Here is a 20,714-nt window from a genome sequence, read left to right on the forward strand (position 1 = left end):
AAATAAAACTGTCATACGCATCTACGGAAATGACAGAGCACAATTATGAAAGGTTTTCTCCTTTATTTTTAAATAGAAACCCATGTTACAGCTGCAGTTTATCGATGAAAGACGACCCAACCACCCAACCAAGGAGAATACAGTCCATCCTTTCTTCTGCTCATTTTCCACCTCTCCGCATTCTTTAGTGATCTAAAATAATAAAATATGAACAAATATTATTTTAGAAAAAAAGAAATATGCACACAATCTTCATGGCATGCTCATAGATATATGAATACATTAAAATACATTAGAGCAATTATGCAAGTGTAAAACTGTATATTAACATGCATCCATTTCAAGATACTGGACCCACAGAATGACCAAAGCACAGTGTCACATGGACAAAGACAGGAGCAGACCTATTTGAGATACTTGCCTATTTCAGAATAAAGTAGAGAAACAGGAGTGTGGCAATTGCCAGACCCATTAGGACTTCCATCCGGTAGGACCTCTTTTCTGTGGAACAGAACAACATCATTCAGTATCTACTCACACTCCTTTCTTATTGTTCAAATTTCCATTGTATGTACAGGTTGTGGATGCCTGCCGAAAGAACAATACAATCTGGTTTCACCTATAATTCTATTCTTTTCTATTTTTCAATTACTATTAATGTCTGTTTGCCCATACGTTATTGTCAGCTACTGTTATACCCCTGTAATCTGTGACCATACATACAGAAGTGACATGAAACCAATGTAGTACTGCATCGTGTATAAAGCGCTACAGGTCTTACTCTGGCTCGACTTGAACATTAACATGTTATTTAATCGTGGCGGGGTGAAGCCCGGGTCGCTGGGCCGCACAGCGTGAGCGTGTTATCTGGCACGTACCTGGCTCAGGCGCTAACACCGTTAGGCTAACAGCGACAGGTGTGGCCAAGGAGCGGTGCGAGACCAGGCAGGTGACGACGCTCCCGGCAGGTAGGGCAGAGGGGTGAAGGGTCACGTGGGAGGACAGGGAGAGGGTTCTGTCATAGAATTGCCGGTGACTCGTGAGTGATGAATTCTGGGTAAGGGAGATAGGCTCCTTCTTTGAAGGGGGGAGATACAGCCACTCTACCTGAGAACCACAGGACAGGAGAGACTCACTCGGCATGAATCAGTTACCGCAGTGACACAACATGTACATTAATATACAGAGAGAGAGAGAGAGTGAGAGTGAGAAGCAAATACAAGCTATAAAGTAATCTCACCAGGCCAACACTATGGCTAGAAACATGTTTCCAAATTGAATTTTTTTCTAAGGAAAATATCCTTATAGCAAAGATAATGGTATCAAGTGCTTACAGCAAGTCAGCGACAACTTAATCAGTCACATTTTTTAAATATTGAAACAACCTGAAACGGGCAGAATTTCAGATACGGACCTCTACATCCAGTGGATAGTAGCGATCACAATGACAGCTCACTTTCTGGGGCAAGCCATCCTTAAATATCACCGTGTCCACTGAGAGAGACACATTGGGGGGCTCTGAGAGACAGAGGGAGAAAGAGAGAGAGAGAAAGTGAGAGGGAGGGGGAGTTAGTGTGTGTAAGAGAGAGACAATGAGAGATTTTTAAGAGAGAAAAGTGTGGCAACAGAATTCCATTCAAATATAAATGTAATAATTAAATCAATGTAAAATCAATATTAGTATATAAACTAATAAAAATATTAGTTTCATATAAGCAAAAAGGTAAACTGGAAAAATAATTATTTATGCATATACCTGAAATAGCTTGAGTAAATGATGATATACAGCAGCTTTAGAGAAGGTAATTGAACAGGCTAGGAGATGTTTAATTATTTCTATAATGTTATGCCCAAGATACGCACTATGTGCTTTTACATGCATGTGAATACATGAAATGTGAATACTTTGTTACAATATAAGGAGATGGGCGAGATACCTGCAGTCGAAAAAGTTTAGTTTTTTTTAAGTAAATATTGAGAAAAACACGTCCTGCTCCTTCAGCATTTTGTATCAGCCATTGAAAGTGAGCGGCAGCCCGCGCTTCCTTTGGGCTTCGATGACTCACGGGTGAGGTGGAGCTGTATGACCTGCTGGGCCTGGTACAGCCCGATGCCCACGGTGCAGATGTATGTGCCTTCGTCAGGCACCGTCACCTTCCTCAGAGTCAGAGACACGTTCCCTTCCTGCACCGCGAGAGCCGGGTCCACGCTCGACCCGTTTCTGTCCACGTGCACTGGTGAAAGGGAAACCGCATTGTGCTGTGCTCACAACTACATTACATTACATTACATTACAGGCATTTGGCAGACGCTCTTATCCAGAGCGACGTACAACAAAGTGTATAACCATAACCAGGAACAAGCATGACGAAACCCCTAGAGAGAAGTACCGGTCCAAGTGCAGGGAACAACCGCATAGTTCAACTTGGATCCTGAAGGTTAAACTGATTAACACTAACACAAACGAGAACAGCAACAACGCAGTCTACCAACTAAGTCTACCTTTGTTGCCTTAAACCGAAACGGCACAGCGGCCGTTGCATGTGTTATAATAATAATATCCTTGCATTTATATAGCACTTTTCCGAATGCTCAAAGTGCTTTACAGTGAAGGGGAACTCACCTCACCTCACCCACCACCAATGTGTAGCACCCACCTGGGTGATGCACGGCAGCCATTTCTTTGTGCCAGAAAGCTCACCACACATTAAAATTATCCATACGTTATCCATATAACTTTAATTTATTTATCTATCATAATGTGTTTAAGCCAACATAAGTCAGGCCAATATTGAGGCCATAATACTGGGGGGTTTCAACATCACACCTGAAAAATGTTGCCACAAAATAACACTATATTGAACTAGGTTGTGATTGGCTCTTTCCTTTCCCTTGCTCTTACCTATTGGCTGCTCCTCTGGCTCCACGGTCTTCATCTCCATCACTCTCCACCCACTTCCTCTGTGCTGCAAACGCCACTCAAGCCACATGGCATGCACTGGGAAGGGTTCCTGTTGCTTGAAGCCACAGTCCAAGAGCGTGTCGCCCCCTAGGGGAGCTGTGATGGACTGCGAGCGAGAGAACACCACAAATGCCACTGACAGAGAGAGTGGCAGGGAGTTAATACACAAACACTCCCAACAGACGAGGCTAGATGCTAAAATGTATAATTAACAGTAAACACAACACAAATATTCTACAAAATAACTGAAAATCATCTTTATAATGATATTAACTCTCTCTCTCACCTTCAGTCAGGAGGGTTCCAGACGGGGTGAGGGGAAGTTCCAACTTGCTTTGCAGGAGAGGAGAGGCTGCAGACTCCCCCCCCTCGGCCGTAGGTGGCAGTGTCCGCAGGACCAGAGTGAGACTTACCCCACCCCCTTCCAGCGCCACAGAGCCGATGAAAAATGCCTCGTCTGCATTCCCTTGGAATCCACGGGGGATGTAGCGGCTGATTTCACAGGCCACCTCCTGCTCGTTGCAGTCAGCGTGGAGAAGTGAATCTGCTTCTGGGATTTCAGGTGATGTCACTAGTGGGAGAGGAGGGAAAAAATGTGGACCAAATGTGGTGTACGCTTTTTCAGAAACAAAATTTAAAAATGGTTGCTGTTAGCTGTTGCAGTGTAAAAACACAATGACACTCCACAGTGAGCAATAATACCCTGGTCTGATTACCATAGAAAACACAGGCCTGGGCTGTAATATGACATAGGTCTTCATGTACCTCCCAATCAGCATTGAAAACAATTAGGCTTTTTCTATGGCACTTTAATTTCCACGGAAACAGAATGCGCACATAATAGCAAGCAACAGCGTGCATTTGTGTGTTCAATGAAAGCCTGCTGAAGCCCTTGAACCATGTGTCCTTGCCATCCACACAATCAGCGTTCCAATGATGCCTTATGAAGGCCCCTAGCTAAAGACTGCAGGTGTCATCTTGTCTCTAGGTGGCGGCTTTCACAGCACTCACGCGTGTCACTGAACTGTGCTGCCTCTGCAAGTGTAGAAGAGCTGTGACACTGACCTTTGGCCTCTATTATGATGTCATCTGGATCAGGGTTCTCTGGGGGGATGTAGGGAGTCACGGTTTCGGGTGAGAGGTCAGGAGACATAGGCAGGTCCCTCAGAACCAGTGTTGCCGGAGTGCGGGAGAAGTGGCCTCCACTGGCACCCATAGCTCCGAAACCTCCACCCTCCTCCACCAGAGAACAGGACAGCACCACATCTTGCCCCGCAAACCCTGCTTGGGCAAGGTGTGAAGAAGGGAAACCTGATGAAACACATCACAGTTGCTCCCAGGAGAGCAAGTGAGCAAGATAAGGGCTAGTCTGACCTGGAACAATTAGCATACAAATGCTAGCAGCACATCACATTGGCCTACTAACTTAAAACTATGCATCAATAATAGCAGATAAGCTTTTGGTAATAAAACTTAAACAGAGATAATGACAGATTTGTGAGTAGAATAAAACAATAAGATTTTTTCCCCCCTTACAAATGCATACAAGGTCTCATGGCATTACAAACAGATCACATTCCGAAACCTTCCAGCAATAAAGAAACAACAGCACACTGTCTGCAGTCAATAATATTCAATAGCATTAGGTTCTTGTAGCGCCTTCTGTGAAATGAGTTTCATTCATTTGTTGTTTTGTATGCTTCTTTGAATGAAGGAAGATCATGTTCTGTTTGTGGGTTGCACCGATATGCAGTGCCCTCCAAAAGTATGGGCACAGCAGAGCGACATTTGTCAAATTTGCTATATACTTAAGGTATTTGAACTTGAGATTAAGAGATAAATATTAGACAAAAATACAATTATCTTTTATTGCGTGGTATTTACATGTATACGTTTGCCATCTTACAGAAACAGCTGTTTTTGTGTTGAGTCTCGCCATTTCCGGCTGTGTAAAAGTAAGTTAACGAATGATTGACATGTGTTCATTTGTTGCGCAGGTGCTCCTTTTGCATGGATGTTCACACATGAGAGAGCAGTGAGTCTTAGACGAGTTTCACTCAGGTTTCACTCCACCATTCCTTTTGGAAGGGCACTGTATAAACAATAATAAACAAGGCTTACCAGACACAGCAGGGGCAGTCAAATAACTTATAATCAGGAGTCCAACGCTGAAAACCATCGTTCAATTGCACAGCTTATGTTCTTAGCTCTCATACATACGTCGTTCTTCCCGAATTCATTTGAGGCGAACGTTATATTTGGAAACACGCAAATTACCACACAGCTACCAACGAAATTGTATTATTAATTAAACTATTCAGAGTTAGGAGCAAGATTTTTTTAGCATTCGATATAACAGCATCTCTGTAATGAGCTACAAAACCACTTTCGGTTTTATAAAGTCGCGTACGTTGGTATAACGACCGGGGTGCTATGCGCCAAAAACAAATAGTAGACCTAGCGTACTGTAAACAAATATAATATTTCGGTGGCATCGACGTCGATTAAACAATAATTATCTTTATTTACTAGGCTACTCCCAACAGATACGCGCAAATCGGCAAAATAGAAGTGAAAGTAAAATAATCTGATCCACCAATCATAGCAGAGAGGCTGCTTAGCAAATAAGTTGCTAGGAAGAACTGTACACATAGGTACCGTAGGGCCAGGCTACTTCCGTCAACATTCGCCAGCCGGCAACTGTCTGTTGAGCTTTCTGAGAAGTGAGCAATTTTGTGGAATATGTGTTGGACGTCTCTACATAGATTTGCATCTACATGTATTTTTGGAATGAGCTGCTGTTCTCTTCGAAATACCATAAAACCTACAAAATGTCGCGACGCGGTGACAAATAAAAAAAATACGAAAGGCGGCCCATGAAAGTTAATTAAATAGCTGCCAGTACTATGGAATTTGCTGAAACAACTTTTCTACAACTATTTAATAGGATTCATGTCGGCCATTGGTAACATTGCCGTTGCAAAAATGAGCAAATGCTATCCTAATTGGAATTTTGAGATAACTACATTAGTGGTGTTTTAATTAACCAAATTTCAGTAAACAAAATGGACTATAACCTTTCCATGGAGCTGAGTTCTGTAGGGCCGAGGCAAAGTAGCTTTTGGTCCATCGCTGTTAATATGACATGTGGTTTACACGTCATTATACCTGTTTGATAATATAATGTCATCCATTTTTCGGTCGAGTATTGTCTGGTGTTGTACACACAGAAAAAGTATGCGGTAAGCTGATGGTTAAGACACCCACATGTATGCATAGATGTGTGTGCACCCCCCGCCCCCAACACTGAAAACATATACCAGTACCAGCCATTGCATTGTACCATTGCACCACGTGATGCAGAATTAAACAGTGGACTGGTGCCATTTAATTCTTTTACCAAGGAGGAAAATGAACATTTTGAGAAGTATCACATGCAACTGTTCATTATCTGTGTGTTCCAACTAGCCAACAAAAACATAGCTGAAACATTTACTTACATCTCAAACCTTTAGCGATTACATTACATTTCATTTTCAAGTGGCTTATTATTGGGACATTATAAATTGTACTGTTGTTGCAGCCAAGCAGTTACTGGTCTATCTGGCAACTAAAATTATGGTTCACTTGACTGTTTACCTCTTTAAATTTCCTCCATTGTTTTCTTTATCCAATCAAGGTAATTCCCAACACGGGTATAAACCCCGTAAACACCCTTAATCCCACAATTAAAACCCCAGCTAACAATCCCGGCAGCCCAGTACGGCTCCTGCTCCTTCTCCCTCAAGGCCAAAGCTCCTCCACTGTCCCCTCGGCAGGTGTCCCTGGTCCCCTCTGGGAATCCAGCACAGAACATGTTGTCAGTCAAAACGGGGGCTTGTCCTCCATTTTTTGTTTTTTCAGCAATGGAATCTCTGCATTTGCCTTGATCCACCAGAGGGAGCTCCAGGTACTTGAGCGTGTTACTGATGAAATACTCCTCCGTCACCCCAAAACCTGAGACCACCCTGAGGCACAAAGAAATTACATAGAACTCAGAATGTCAATAAAATATAAGGTCCACAATTCAGGAAAAGATAAACAATACGGCAACTAGATTATTAAACCTGTTACGGATGAAGACCTCCTGGATCTGACAAATGGTTTATCTAGCCTGAGTCAACAACTACTTCATATATGTTGGAAGCTGTGAATGCTGTGGTCCTCAAATCCAATCTACAACAGTTGTTTAGAAATGAGAATGTGATATCTGGGGATCTGTGCCCATCTACTTACAGTGTTTAAGTCATGGGCCTTTATAGGTTTTTGTGCATTCCAATAGGGGTATATATATATATATATATATATATATATATATATATATATGTGTGTGTGTATATATAAATATATTTATCACTGTTGGGATGCATAAAAACGTATACAAACTACAAAGTCCATGTATATATATATATATATATATATATGTGTGTGTGTGTGTGTGTGTGTGTGTGTGTGTGTGTGTGTGTGTGTGTTCAATGTAATACAATGCAATTTAAAACAGTAATGAAAAAAAAAATTTTGATTCTTACCCCATTTTGCCCCCACTTTGGTATTTTGCGCCATTTGCTGGAAGACACAGGGGCATGACAAGCTTGTTAAATGTGAGCGGCTCGTGAAGTTTGATCAGGGCAATGTCATGGTTGAAGTTAGTGCCAGATGCACTATTGTATTGAGGATGAGGATGAATTGAGGCAATCCTGAGGTGAGAAGTGTTAAGGAGTCGTTCCACATCATTGCTTCCCACATATGCCTTGAGAGAGAGATATATGTATGTTACACTTTAGGCATTTGGCAACGCTCTTATCCAGATGGACTTTAATCAGATTACATTCTTTGCATATAATCCATTTATAGAACAGGGTTTTTTATCAAATCATTTCAGATTATGTACCTTGCTCAAGGGTGCAATGGCAGTTGAATCTAACATAACTTATAAACTTACAACACTGGGCCTGGGAATCATAATTTTAAAAAAAAGGTTTTGAATTGCATCCATAACTATTATGTGATTGGCTATTGAACTATTATATACTATATGGTTATGTCTACCCATTTACTCCTCATTCATTTGATGGTGAAATGTCTTTTCACTTTTTAATTTGGTGCTAGTTTCAGTACAAGATATTTTTTAAAATACGAATGCCCTTGTGATTTTAATTTAAATACTTTGTGACAATCAAGCTTGCAGCGACGCTGATGAGTATGAGCTGTGCGTCTTCTCCTTTCCCAGCCCTCGCATACCTTCACGCTATCCACACTGACGACCTGGTTTGTGTCAGTTGTCATCACGTTGTGGGCTGCGGTGAGGAGCCACCGATCCCCAATCACAGCCGCTCCACCCCTCCCAGACAACACTAAGAAAACCTGCCAAGGAAAGGCTCCTTCTGGTGCATCTGCACCCCCTATCACCCTCTGGAAGCCCGCGAAGGCGACAGTGGGACGGCCACAAACTGGGGGGTAAAATGCGATAAAATAGTCAGAAGTAAATGGTACTGTCAACAGTGCTGCTGCAGTCATTTGCGTTTGCTTTCTATCAAGCCTTAGTTGGTCAGTTTAATGTTCTTGGGCACTTACAGTTTGTGTAAGAGAATGTGTCAGTATTGGTTGAGCTGGTTACCTGGGAAACACTTGGGGATGATGTAATTGCTCTCGTGGTCTTTCCACTTCCTGTCTGCTGCGCATGTGTAATTTACTGAGAGAACAAGGCAGACAGGAAATGAGAACAACCAGACTGTATATTATAGCTTGATTGTTACATATACAGTAGTAGGAGACAAAAGTGTAAGATGCAAATACAAGCAGCAGAAAAATCTTTGCTCAGTATCACAGGTATACGGCAACACTGACAAAAATAAAACTTGCCCGTTGCTCCTTTTGCCAAGGAGTAAAATGGTTCATTGCAGCGATATTCAATGACAGAGAGGTACTTGTTCTCGGCACCAGATAGAAATGATACTCCTCCATTCAACAAAGGAGTTGGTTCCCCACAGTCAATCACTGCAGATAGAGAGAGAGAGAGAGAGAGAGAGAGAGAGAGAGATGTAATGGGAAGAAGGGAGTGGAGGAAGCATTTTGTCAGACGTATACAGAATAACTAAGTATGTTTCCTAAGGCCCATGTTCATAGTGGCAGCCCATGTAATAGAGTACATCAGCAGGGGCGCCATTGTATTATTTGTTCACTGAGAGTACTCTTGGCTCTTCCCCCTCCGCATCTGAGAGAGAAGGCTCACCGTGACACTCGGGGAGAGGAATGTGCCATTGGCCATCATTCTGACACACTGAGAAGTAGCTCTGAATCTCTTCACCCCCCTGTGAGAAGAACAGAGGAACGTGGATTAGTCTACTTGCAACTTTCTAAACCACTGACAGCGTCCTCCCCATAACCCCACAACACATTGAATTACTGAAGCCATGCTGACAGCCTCCAGCGCTACAATATTCTGACTGGCAAACAGCCTTCAACACTAGATTGTTCTGATTGGCTGACAGCGCCACAGCAACGGTACACCCTTCTGATTGGCCGACAGCCCCCACCACTCTCACCATCATTAACTTGTAGCCAATGTCACACCGTACGGAGATGTAGTCCCTGTAGAGATACTGAGGAAGGCTGGGGGTAACTTTACCATGGGCAATGGCCTTTGGAGACTCACACTGCACCCCTGACAAAAGAAATAGTGTTATTTCTGAATTATAACTAGAGCTAATCATAGATATATGAAAATAATAAACACACAGGCTTTTAGCTCTTTCTCATTTAACTTGTTTGCACAAATTCAGAACACTAATCTGCTCTTTTGACTTAGAAGCCGTGCATAAGGTTGTTTTTTATATGGCCTAAGTTTGCCTTTTCACCTCTCATTTGGCACATTCAACAGGCAGACAGTTAGTTCACAACCAGGCTCATTATCACTGCAAATCAGGTTTAATGCATTGCATCTCACTGCTTTGCTTGATTTAGTTCAGATTTGGCACCTGTGTGTGCCCGAGGAGATCACACAATGACTCAAAAAAAAAAAAAAATTCTGAACATGTTAATATCTACAGCACTTACTGAACCATCTCACACACGGTACACTAATCAGGCATGGTCTCTGCATCTGGGTGACTTTCTATCACACTTCATGGTTCCTGGTTGTTGACAGACATACTATTTTGCCACTATTTCAAAGGTTGCTGTTGTATCTACAGGTACATCATTTAGTGGTCTTAACAAGTTTTAATTTGGCGTATTTCTTTTTTTATATAACGTCACATATTGGCCATGGTTCAAAGCCCATCTGAGCGCTTCGACGATCTCCGGTAACCTCCTATTATGTTACGTGCAGTGATGAAATTTATACGCTCACAATACTTAATTCACACTTTCGCAATGCGACTGTCCTCATCACTACACACGCCAATCGCTCTTCCTCCCTAACTTTCCCTCCCTGCCTTCATCCTCGTTGTTTCTCTACAGATCCTTCCCTTATTTCTCTTTCTCTTTTTTTACGTTCTTGTCTCTCCCCACCCTCGCTCTCTCGCTCCCCCCCTCCCTCGCTCCCTCGCTCCCTCGCTCCCCCCCTTCCTCGCTCCCTCGCTCCCTCCCCCTCTGGCCCTCACTGTGTGTGCTGTACTGCATGTGCCAGCCGCGGCTGAGCCCCTGCAGGTCAGTGTGGTACTCCAGCTCAACGCTGTGGGACTGAGTGTGAATGACTCCCGGACTCTTCTGCCCGCACCGCTTCATAGGGTCTTCGCCTGGGACTGACACCTAAGGAAGGACACAAAGAGAAGAGGAAGAGGGTACAGGTTCTCAATATTTTTATTTTGCTGATACTATTCAGTATCCAAGGTGGAAAAATACAGGTTCAGGAAGTAAAAGTCCTCCCCAGTATTTTGTTCCAGGCATCTGGATTTGCTAATTAGCGTAATTCTGCAGCCAGGAGGTAGCTAGAACTAATTAGTGAAATCAGCTGGCTGAGTGTGGCACACACACGCACACAGATGCACACACACACAGTGCAATGTAGCGCAGTACCTGGAGCCAGTGGAAGGGACATATTCGGTCATCCTGTTCTATAGTCTCTATGTGGAACAGCCCGGTAAAATTGAGAGTCACGGTAAATCCGGGCTCCACTGAGATGTGGTACTGACAGGACAGTCCGTGGGGGGACGGCTGGGGGTATCCCGGACTGGACAGAACTCCCTCTGGCTCGGAGAAAAGCCCCCCTCCGCAGTGCACTGAGGGAGAGACAGAGACCCGTGCCGTACTCAGCAACGTCGTATTTCGTCCCTTGCCGCCGTTTACTGAATTAAACTGTTTGTCTAATAAAATGCAGCTTCCTGTGCACGGAAGCCAATGATATAGAAGAAAATAGATTTTTGCCAAATCATATAAGAAAATGATTGACGGCCGCTCTGGTGTCTGTGTAAGCACATAGGTAGAGCACTTCCAGACTGAGGAAACAATCTGCTAGATTCAGCTGCCCCCTGTGACGTCTGGTGACCAATGGTGAATTTATACCTCATCAAAGGTTACCTTAGAGATGTCTGGAGCTAACTGTCAAATAATCACTAGCTTGCTAGCCAACGTTAGGTAGCTAGTTAGTGTGGTGTTTCTGAATTACTGCAAGTTACAATGTGTGAGCCTGCTCTCATGGGATTATCCATGGAGATAATGGGTTAAAAACACTGCAAGTTAGTGTTAGTCTGCTTTGAATTGCTTATTTTATTTTTTAAACAAAACTGACATTGCAGATAAGTCGCAGTCAGCAGCAGATGACATGCAATTGCCATCCAGCATGAATTACATGTGTTTCTGTGACGTCAGGGGAGGACAGGACTGTAAAATTCCTTCATTATTACACAATGGAACAAGATGGATGCTTTCACCCCACCTCTCCATCTTTTCCCACTTTATGCCATGTCCCCTTCTCATTACCTCAATATCTTCTTCCGCATTCCTCCATCACCTCTCTCTTTCCTCTCCAGATCAGAGGCGCTACTCACAATCACAGGTTCGCTGGTCAGGTCTGAGCTCGTAGCCATGGTGACAGGAGCACAGGTAAGAGCCCAGGGTATTGTGGCAGATCTGAGAGCACAGCGGTCCCGAGCTATCGTCCGGTTCGGGCAAGGCACACTCGTCCACATCTGCGCGGGACACACACTGCAGTGTTCACAGACAGCCAGCACTCCCTGAACATCCGCCCTGCCACTCACAGCCTACCGTACCTATAGCCTGATAGAAGGCCGAGAAGCCAGTGTACTGGTGGGGCCCAGCGTTGGAATCATCGGTCTGGAAGATGACATGGAGGTGGTTGCCTGGAGACAGGATGGGTTCGTTGCCAGGGTGGTGACCATCTACGGAGTTCTTCTGGCCGCAGAACTTTCCCAACACTTTCTCCTTGTACATCACCTTGAAGGGAGAGGGACACAGAGGAGGTGAGGTTTGTGCTCACCGAGATCAGTGACAAGATGGACACTGGCTCTCCTCCCACCCCGGTTTCCCAACTGACCGTCACAGAGTCGTAGTAGCAGTCGGGCGACGGCTCGATGTCCAGGTCGATGAAAGTCAGCTTGATTCTGTAGCCCTCGGGTACAGAGAGGTACCATGGCTCCGACAGCGAGGGCGGGTACGGTTGGGGGTGCAGGGGTGACTGCAGTTCCCCATGCAAAACAGCCTCAGAGGAGGCCCTGGGGATCGCTAAACCCCAGCATTCATATACGCAAAGTAGCCTGAAGGGGTGAGAAAAGTTTTGACTCCGCAGAGCATGTTAAATGCTACACTCAGAAAAGATAAACACTCAAACATTTTAGTTTAAAGAAGATTTAAATGTTTTGACACATTTGCATATATGAAATGATGTCGTGTTGGCAGCAGTGTTATGTGCCAAATGTATACTCTATGAATAGTCATAGCAGGTGTACATTCCAAACAGAGTTTTTGAATTTCCAGGAAGGCTATTAATACTTAACTTGTACTTCACTTTATTTATTTATTTATTTTTTTCAAAAAAGGAGTTTTAAATATTTTAAATAATTATGAAAGGCAACACGCTCAAATCTCAATTGGAGTGCTGCTTGGATCTTATTGATTAAATATTTCAAACAGAAATGGATGCAGTCTTTTTTCAGCCGTATGTGTTATAAACAGACGCGAACAGACCTAAGGAACTGAATAGTTAATATCAGGCTTTAAGACTGAAGTGTTTGGCCGCAGAGCTTTCACAAGTGAAACGAATTAACGTGCCCCGCAGTTACATAAATCAGCTCTAAACCTGGAAGTACGAGAGTTGTGGGAGGGGGGCAGACATACACACACCTACACTCCACAGTGCATGGCATTACTGAAACCACAGATGAGCGAGGAAGAGCGCTCTCCATATGCATCCAGGTACATGCACTGTATGTCAATGTATGTACCTTCACCCGTGTACTCCCTGCACGCACACACGAGGAACAGTCCCAACGGTGTCTGAAACGCCATCGAAAATAAACTCACCAGACTACTGGATGGATCCAGGCCATGTTTCTTAACAGAGTAGAGCCGACTGAAGTATGCGGAAATGAGGAGCAGCGTACCGCTAGCCTACCACATACGGTGCTGATTACCAGGGCTGTCAGACTGAAGATCTGTGTGAGACGAGTAGCTCAGCGGCTCCATCGAGAGTGATTGGGATGCGTGAAGATGAAAGTCTAAAAGTCGCTTCACAAAAACAGCACTATTTAATTTGGCTGCGGAAGACTGAGATTAGGCAGACAGCAGGAGAAACCAAGGGAACAAGAGAGACCCTGCCAGCGCTAAGGGGTGGGAGGGAGGGGGGAGGTTTGGGGCAGGCCTCTTCCAGTAATAGGTATTTAGAAATTTCATTTGTTTGTTCACTGAGGGACAAATTCCACAATCTCGCTCTCTCTCTCTCCCTCAACATCTTTCTGTTTTGATATTGACTTTGATATTTACTTTTCACACACGTTCTATCTCATAACATTGCAAAAGCACTACATTGTATCAAGGACCACATTACAAATGAATTGGTTTAGTTTAGTTCTTTAATGAACAAGGTTTCTCAGAGAAAATAAAACAGTTGGCAGTAGCAGTTTAAATCACAGTAATTTAATCACTTAATGTTCTGAAAACACAGATTCTGATTTACTCCTTTTTCATGAACCCACTGCTGCAAATCACTGATTTCACACAAACCGAAAAAAGATCTGGCCAAAAATCTCTCAATTCAACAATCAGCCTGAATCTCTCACCATGAGCCTTAATACAATCATCATACAAATCATGATCCAGTTCAATCCAGCACCCAATCAGCGATTGAAAAATTCCCTGCTCACATCAGTCATTACTTGCAGGTTTCTGTGTTTTCTGATACACATTGAGATCATACAGCGGGATCATAACAAGACATAAGCACATTCAAAGATAATGACGGAACTGAAAATTGCGCAGATAAGAAGGTCTATTCGATTTCGCTCTTCTCTCTCTCTTCTTTCGCCATCGTCTCCTTGATCCAGTCCACGTAGTTTTCCACTTTGGTGTAGTAACCCTTGTCCTTGCATTCCGGACCCCAGGACACAATGCCGTGCAGGCGGTGCGGCCCGCTACCCACACCGAGAGGGGGGACAACAAAGGGCCCACCGCTGTCACCCTGGCAACTGTCTTTCCCTTCCCCTCCGGCGCAGAACATGTTGCCCGTATAAATCATTGCCTTATCCTGCCCTGGATGCTTCGGAACTTCGGAACACTTTTTTTGGGAGTAACCTATGATGTCGGCATAAAATAACGCCAAGCTCACGGCTTTCTTCTCAGTTCTACCCCAGCCAGAGACCGTACCCACTTTACCCTCCATCGACCCTCCGTTCTTCTCTGGCAGGCAGACGGGGAGGAGGGCAGGCCCCAGCTCGGCCCTGGACTTCAGTTTGATCAGAGCGATGTCGTTGTCGTAGTTCACGCGCACGTCCTTACTTCCCTTCTCGTAGGCAGGATGTAATATGATCTTTTCAGATTCCAAGAGCACCAACCATCGGAACTTCTCCTTTACGTCCTCGAGACTGTGGCCGTTTTCGATGTCGGACGCCCCTTGACGGAGGACCAGGCCCCCATAAATGCGCAGTTGCCTTCCCTCGTCTTTCTCCACCACGTGGGCAGCCGTGACGGCCCAGCGGTCGTCGATCAGGACCGCCCCCCCGTTGAGGGAATAGAGCCACAGCTGCCAGGGAATGTCCCCAGGTTTCGCCCGCTGGCCCCCGTAAATTCTGCTGCTGACGATCTCGTTCTCTGTCTTTCCACATACTTAAGAGAGGAGGAAGTGTCATAAGGATTACATTTATTTGAACAAAGTAGCTGGATAATGCACCTCTGTAAAATTACCTGGACCACTGAAATGCTTTAAATATGCATTACTCCGTAAGCAATGGCTTGTACCATTGTATGAGTGATAAAGATTTTACAATATACTGCACCTGGTACACATTTTGGCAGGGTAGTTTGACCACTTTTAGACCGCCAGTCACCTTGTGCATCACAGATATAGGGGTCTAAAGCAGGAAGTGAGACAGTGAGGAGGCAGAGAGAAAATGAGAGAAAATCCATTTACACAGATTAGTAAATGGATTCACAAATCTGCAAATTAATGTGAGAATAAGCGCAAGAACAGCTGCAAACTTGTACAACTAGACAACCTTAATGTGCGTTGCTATACATACCCGACAGCTGTACATTACCTTGGTATCTAGACGAGCTACCAAAAAATGAAAACTTCTGCTCTGATTTTAAGTCAAGCCAATGTCAGAGGTCATTGGCACAACTCAAAAACTTAAACTCAGAAAAATAAAAAGTGAAGCTCAAAATAACTGACAACGTCTCAGATCTATCCAGCCATCAATACATGCATTAGGTGGCTGCAGCCGACTTCTCTGGTGTCAGTTGGCGGAGAGTGTAAATATCTTGCTCACCGTTTGGTTCCAGCGTGTGGTAGGTAGAATTGCACTTGAATCGGACCTGAGCCTGGTACAGAGTGCCATTGCTCCGGCCCGACAGCTGGAGGAGCTCGTCCTCAGGAATGTCAGGGATGCCGCAGTCTACGGCTGAAGGGGGGAAAGAAAGAGAGAAGAGAAGAGAGATCAGTCACATCCACGTAGAGTGCAGGGGTACCGGCACCGAGACTCTATTCAGTCCACCGCATTCATGCCGCGTACATAGTGCATGGGCACTGGCAGGGATGTCCGGTTGAATGCGAACTGCTGCACATGAACACCGACTCTGAGGATCGATTGCACAGCACTGAGAGGAAACAGCAATGCATGTGCAGCCAAAAAATTAGGAGGCACGCTCAATGTCAGCTTTAATCTAATGCAGCATAGATACAAGTCATAGATTTTTTCAGTCATAGATACAACCTGAACACAAAAATACGAAAAAGGACAGATAAATAAACAAAAAACAGCAATTAATTAATTAATTAATTAATTAATTAACAAAATCCTGAATTCAAGTCAACTTAACAAACAAAATCAGCAATGCATAATACTGTGTAAGACCAGTAACATATCAACAGTATTCACATATATCCCTCAGAATAAAAGTATCCTGTATATAAGGCAAAATCCTGGGGCACCTCCTGATTCATTATCATTATTATCATCACAATCATGTCTTGACTTACTTTGGCATGGGAAGACCGGGCTCCAGATGCCGGTACTCTGACAAACAGACCTGTACTCCTGGTCATTCTACAAAGAGAACATTGAGACAAACCTTCACATGGGGCACGCTCCAGTAACCAGTATTTTTTTTTGTTCTGAAAGTGTTTGAGTGTGGACGTCCAGAAAATCATCAAGCTCAAATGGTGTCCTAGCCTACTGGGAACATGACATGTCCATACACATAGCCCGTGGCATTGCCGGGACAGTGTTCAGTGCATGTTGTATGGAGGGTTAACTGTGTTCTTGACAGACTGTTCCCTCGTTGCTGTTCTACGAATATACTCACAGAGGAAGAGGAATGCCCGAGGTCACAGGTCACAGTGACTTCCTCGCCTTGTTGATATTGGGGCTTCTGCGGGTTCACCCTCGAATTCGGTGTCACTTCACTGGGACACGTCTTTGCTGAAATCAGTCATCGGTTTTCAGTGTTCAGGGCAATCTGTTTTGATACTCAACCTTCCTAAAATATTACTGTGTACACCCATCATGATGTGATGACAGTTATCTTAGTTTAACTTAGCATCAGATATCTATAACTATGGCAGTGTGAAATGCCAGTGTGATAAGAAACCTCTTTGATTGGGATCTAAACCACTAGGCAGTTACCTGTGGTTTTGTAGCTGAGGAGAAACCCGCTGTTGGTTCCGTCTCCATCCGAGCTGAAGAGGATCTCGACCTGGTGCGATCTGGTGAGGAGCGGGGACGGGGGAGGAACGTTCCCACAGAAGGGTCCAAACTGATGAGTGGGGGTTTTAATCTGTTCGCAAGACAAGCAAGAAACACGGACATTGCATTGCAAGTCAGAAAGGCCAGGGGTCAGAAAGCAAAAAGTCCTGCCATGTGTTTCTTCCATCCATGAACTCGGCCAGCTGATTTCGCTAATTAGTTCTTCCTCAGGTGTGCTAATTAGCAAAGCCAGGTGATTGGAATAAAATGCTGAGGAGGACTTTTACTTCCTGTACCTGGCTATTCCACCTCTGGCTTTACAGCATGCAAACTGAAGTAGAGTTAATGTCTAAGCAGTGTTATTCAATCAGAGACCGACAAACAAATTAAGACTGACAAACCATCACAGAGTCGATGCACTGGCCTCCCTGCCCCTCCTGAACGTCAAACTCCCCCGTGAACTCCAGGACCAGCTGCAGGTCGTCCTCCACCGCCAGTGTGTGGGAGCAGAGTGCGTACTGAGGATACGGGCCGGGCCGACCCGGACTCGACACCGTGCCCCGGACAGAGCCCGAGAGGTCCACGGAGCAGTTCACTGCCACGGGAACAAGAGAGGCTGAGCACAGCAACATTCTCTCCGTGTCCTTTCATCAGCTACAGGGTGCTTAACTGACGTGAGATTATCCAAGAAAGGGTTACAAACGGCAACAGGAACAGTTAAAACCACTATATGACCAAAACCTCTCTCTCTCACTCTCTCTCTCCCCTCTCTCTCTCTTTCTCTCACTCTCTCTCTCTTTCTCTCTCCCTCTGACGTACCTGTGCAGGTGTGATCGTCCTTCTCCAGGTAGTAGCCCGGCCAGCAGGAGCAGCGGTACCCTCCGATGTAGTTGCCGCAGAACTGATTGCAGGCGTTGTCGGGATCCGCGCACTCGTCCACATCTGAGACCACAGGACGGCATTAACGCGTGGGTCAGACGAACGCGGAGGACGCCGATACTATAAATGCGGTATGAAATTCACAACAAGCCTGACTGTGTGTTGGTCTCCGAGGCCCTGGACGAGTGAAAGGTAAATGGTAAATGGACTGCATTTATATAGCGCTTTTATCCAAAGCGCTTTACAATTGATGCCTCTCATTCGCCAGAGCGGTTAGCGGTTAGCAGTTAGGGGTTAGGGGTTAGGGTTAGGGTTAGGGGTCTTGCTCAAGGACACTTCGACACGCCCAGGGCAGGGTTTGAACCAGCAATCCTCCGACTGCCAGACAATCGGGCCTACCTCCTGAGCTATGTCGCCCCTTCATAGCGAAAGGTGGTACAGTGGTACAGTGAGGGAGCTAGTTTTAGAACAGTGTGTGAAAGCCGTGGCACTGAGCCCTCAGAGTGATCGTGGCTAGTGGACAGCGCTAAAGCGGCTTCACTGTGCTTTCCCTTGCGCACCGTGCGCCTTCCCCGCGCCACCTGACCTTGCACGGTGTAGAAGGCCCTGAAGCCGCTGTGTCTCTGGGTGTTGGAGTAGTCCGAGCGGAACGACAGCATGAGACAGCCCGAGATGGAGGACTGAAGCGAGGGATTGACGGAGGACTGGAGCTCCTCATACGACTTGCGGCCGCACAGAGAGACGAGCTTCCTTTCGTCGCTGGAGATCTGAGGCGGGGGGGGGGGGGGGGGGGGGGGGGCAGGGGGGCAGCAGGGAGAGAGGGGTGAAGACTGAGGCAGGCATATGTATCCTGTTCCATTCATTAATGCAAAAACAAAAACGGACTGCATCATCAAAACTCAAAAACTCGACAGTTATAACCAATTACCAAAAACAACCTGCTATACGTGTGTACTCTCTGGGCTTCGAAGAAGAAGGGACCAGGGAACCAGCATTTCTACTTTGCAGGAATCGTTATAATAACAAATACGACAAATGCATAGCTGAAAAAAATTGTGGGGTCAGTTAGACTGTCCTCAGTGGGAGTAGTTCTTCCTGTTGTAATGCAGCTCTGTGGATTAGATGTTCACTCTGAACAAACCAAAAGAAGGGAAGGCATACCCCCCTCTCTTCCAGGGAAGGCATACCACCATGAAACGAAAATATATTTTCCCAAACATTGAGATCCAACATAGTGCCATTCTTGACAGTAGACATATTCTGGAAGTATTTTAAACATTTAACTACACATACCAATGACATCCAGACTAAACACTGACTGCTTAGTAACAAGTATGCATTGCAATATGAAGAAATATGTTGCGAAGCATACCCATTACTACCACTTTGGTCTCACTGGCTGAACACAACCCAAACAAATGTATTATTACAAAAAATGACAAAAAAAATTGGTATGCATTGAAAATACATTTGGAATGCATATACACGCAAACGTATTATTTGATATACTACAGTACATTTTTAAATATCCGGAATTATATTGCCATTTCACGGGGGTACCCACCCACGGACCTTCCAGATACCGTCCCCAGAAAGCCCCTCCCTCTGACCCACCTCCACTGCGTCCTGCTTGCATTCGTCGCTTTCCTCCAAGTCCAGGTGCGTGAAGGTGAGATAGAGGGTGTGGCCAGGGGGCGCACACCTCTTCCACTCAAGCTTGGCCTCGTTTGGGTACCCTCTGGGGTAACCGGGGGACTCCACCCACCCCAAGAGGGGCAGAGAAGTTGACAGGGGCAAAAAGAGCACTAGGAGGCTGTGAAAGAGGGATGGTTATCGACATCATATTTGATATTAGACTTTCACCTAACGGGCGTCAACAGACAATATTTGGGCGCACACGCACAAAAAATCAAGCAATGTAACCAGAGCGGTGTGAGGGAAAAAGTGAAAATTGCACTGCGGTTTGTGAAGCGAGGAGGTAAATAACTGAAAGCAGCACGGCCACAGTTTCACATTAGTTTAAAAACTGAATGAAATTGAGAAGACGTGCGAGCATACCTGATCATGGCGAGGACCCAGTGGAAATCAGTCTCTGCCGCTAAACTTATTATCCCTCTTTCTTTCTATTTCTCTCGCTCTCTCCTTTTTTTTTTTTTTTCGAACACGCAAGTTGTCTTCCAAAAATCGATCGGCGTGTGTTTGTCTTTCTGTCGGGCACACGGAGTGTTTGCCGTGGCAGGGGGGGGGGTGGGGGTGGGGGGAGGGACACAGAACGCAGGTGTAGTACGAGAGACGCAGAATACAGTAAGCGTGCGGTTAACTCTCTTCGGCACCTCGCTACAGTGCACAGGAAACAGAGGCCGCGCTCGCCCACTGCCGAACAATGGCAGAGGGGGGGCAAAAAATTCCCTTGAGAGGAAAAGGGCGGACCTGAGCGAGAGGAAGCGCCGCGCCGTCTCGCGCTGCGAGGGCCACCT

At 45.2% G+C, this 20,714-nt stretch overlaps 2 protein-coding genes across 4 annotated transcripts; both read right to left on the reverse strand.

Moving 5' to 3' along the window:
• Positions 1–43: 43 nt before the first annotated feature.
• On the reverse strand, positions 44–6,578 carry tapbpl (TAP binding protein like). Of its 3 annotated transcripts, none has more exons than XM_035405990.1 (9): positions 5,084–6,578; positions 4,028–4,243; positions 3,249–3,533; positions 2,903–3,097; positions 2,067–2,234; positions 1,415–1,518; positions 879–1,107; positions 422–501; positions 44–192 (listed from the first exon to the last, which is right to left on the reverse strand). In XM_035405990.1, the coding sequence occupies exons 1-8, from the start codon at positions 5,139–5,141 to the stop codon at positions 422–424; spliced, it is 1,335 nt and encodes a 444-aa protein (XP_035261881.1). In that variant the 5' UTR covers positions 5,142–6,578; the 3' UTR covers positions 44–192. The 3 variants fall into 3 exon arrangements, with proteins under 3 accessions (XP_035261881.1, XP_035261871.1, XP_035261863.1); XM_035405980.1 differs by having other exon boundaries at positions 4,028–4,246; XM_035405972.1 differs by having other exon boundaries at positions 4,028–4,273.
• On the reverse strand, positions 6,521–20,436 carry LOC118230349. The gene is made up of 24 exons (XM_035423324.1): positions 20,296–20,436; positions 19,852–20,050; positions 18,824–19,004; positions 18,178–18,300; positions 17,760–17,953; positions 17,299–17,449; positions 16,979–17,094; positions 16,653–16,719; positions 15,943–16,074; positions 15,451–15,525; positions 14,450–15,280; positions 13,484–13,631; positions 12,498–12,717; positions 12,214–12,397; positions 11,992–12,132; positions 11,021–11,223; positions 10,606–10,753; positions 9,547–9,665; positions 9,234–9,312; positions 8,864–8,998; positions 8,619–8,693; positions 8,243–8,451; positions 7,531–7,751; positions 6,521–6,969 (listed from the first exon to the last, which is right to left on the reverse strand). The coding sequence occupies exons 1-24, from the start codon at positions 20,301–20,303 to the stop codon at positions 6,606–6,608; spliced, it is 4,323 nt and encodes a 1,440-aa protein (XP_035279215.1). The 5' UTR covers positions 20,304–20,436; the 3' UTR covers positions 6,521–6,605.
• Positions 20,437–20,714: the final 278 nt, after the last annotated feature.

This window comes from Anguilla anguilla, chromosome 1, assembly GCF_013347855.1.
Source record: "Anguilla anguilla isolate fAngAng1 chromosome 1, fAngAng1.pri, whole genome shotgun sequence".
Lineage (NCBI taxonomy): Eukaryota > Metazoa > Chordata > Actinopteri > Anguilliformes > Anguillidae > Anguilla > Anguilla anguilla.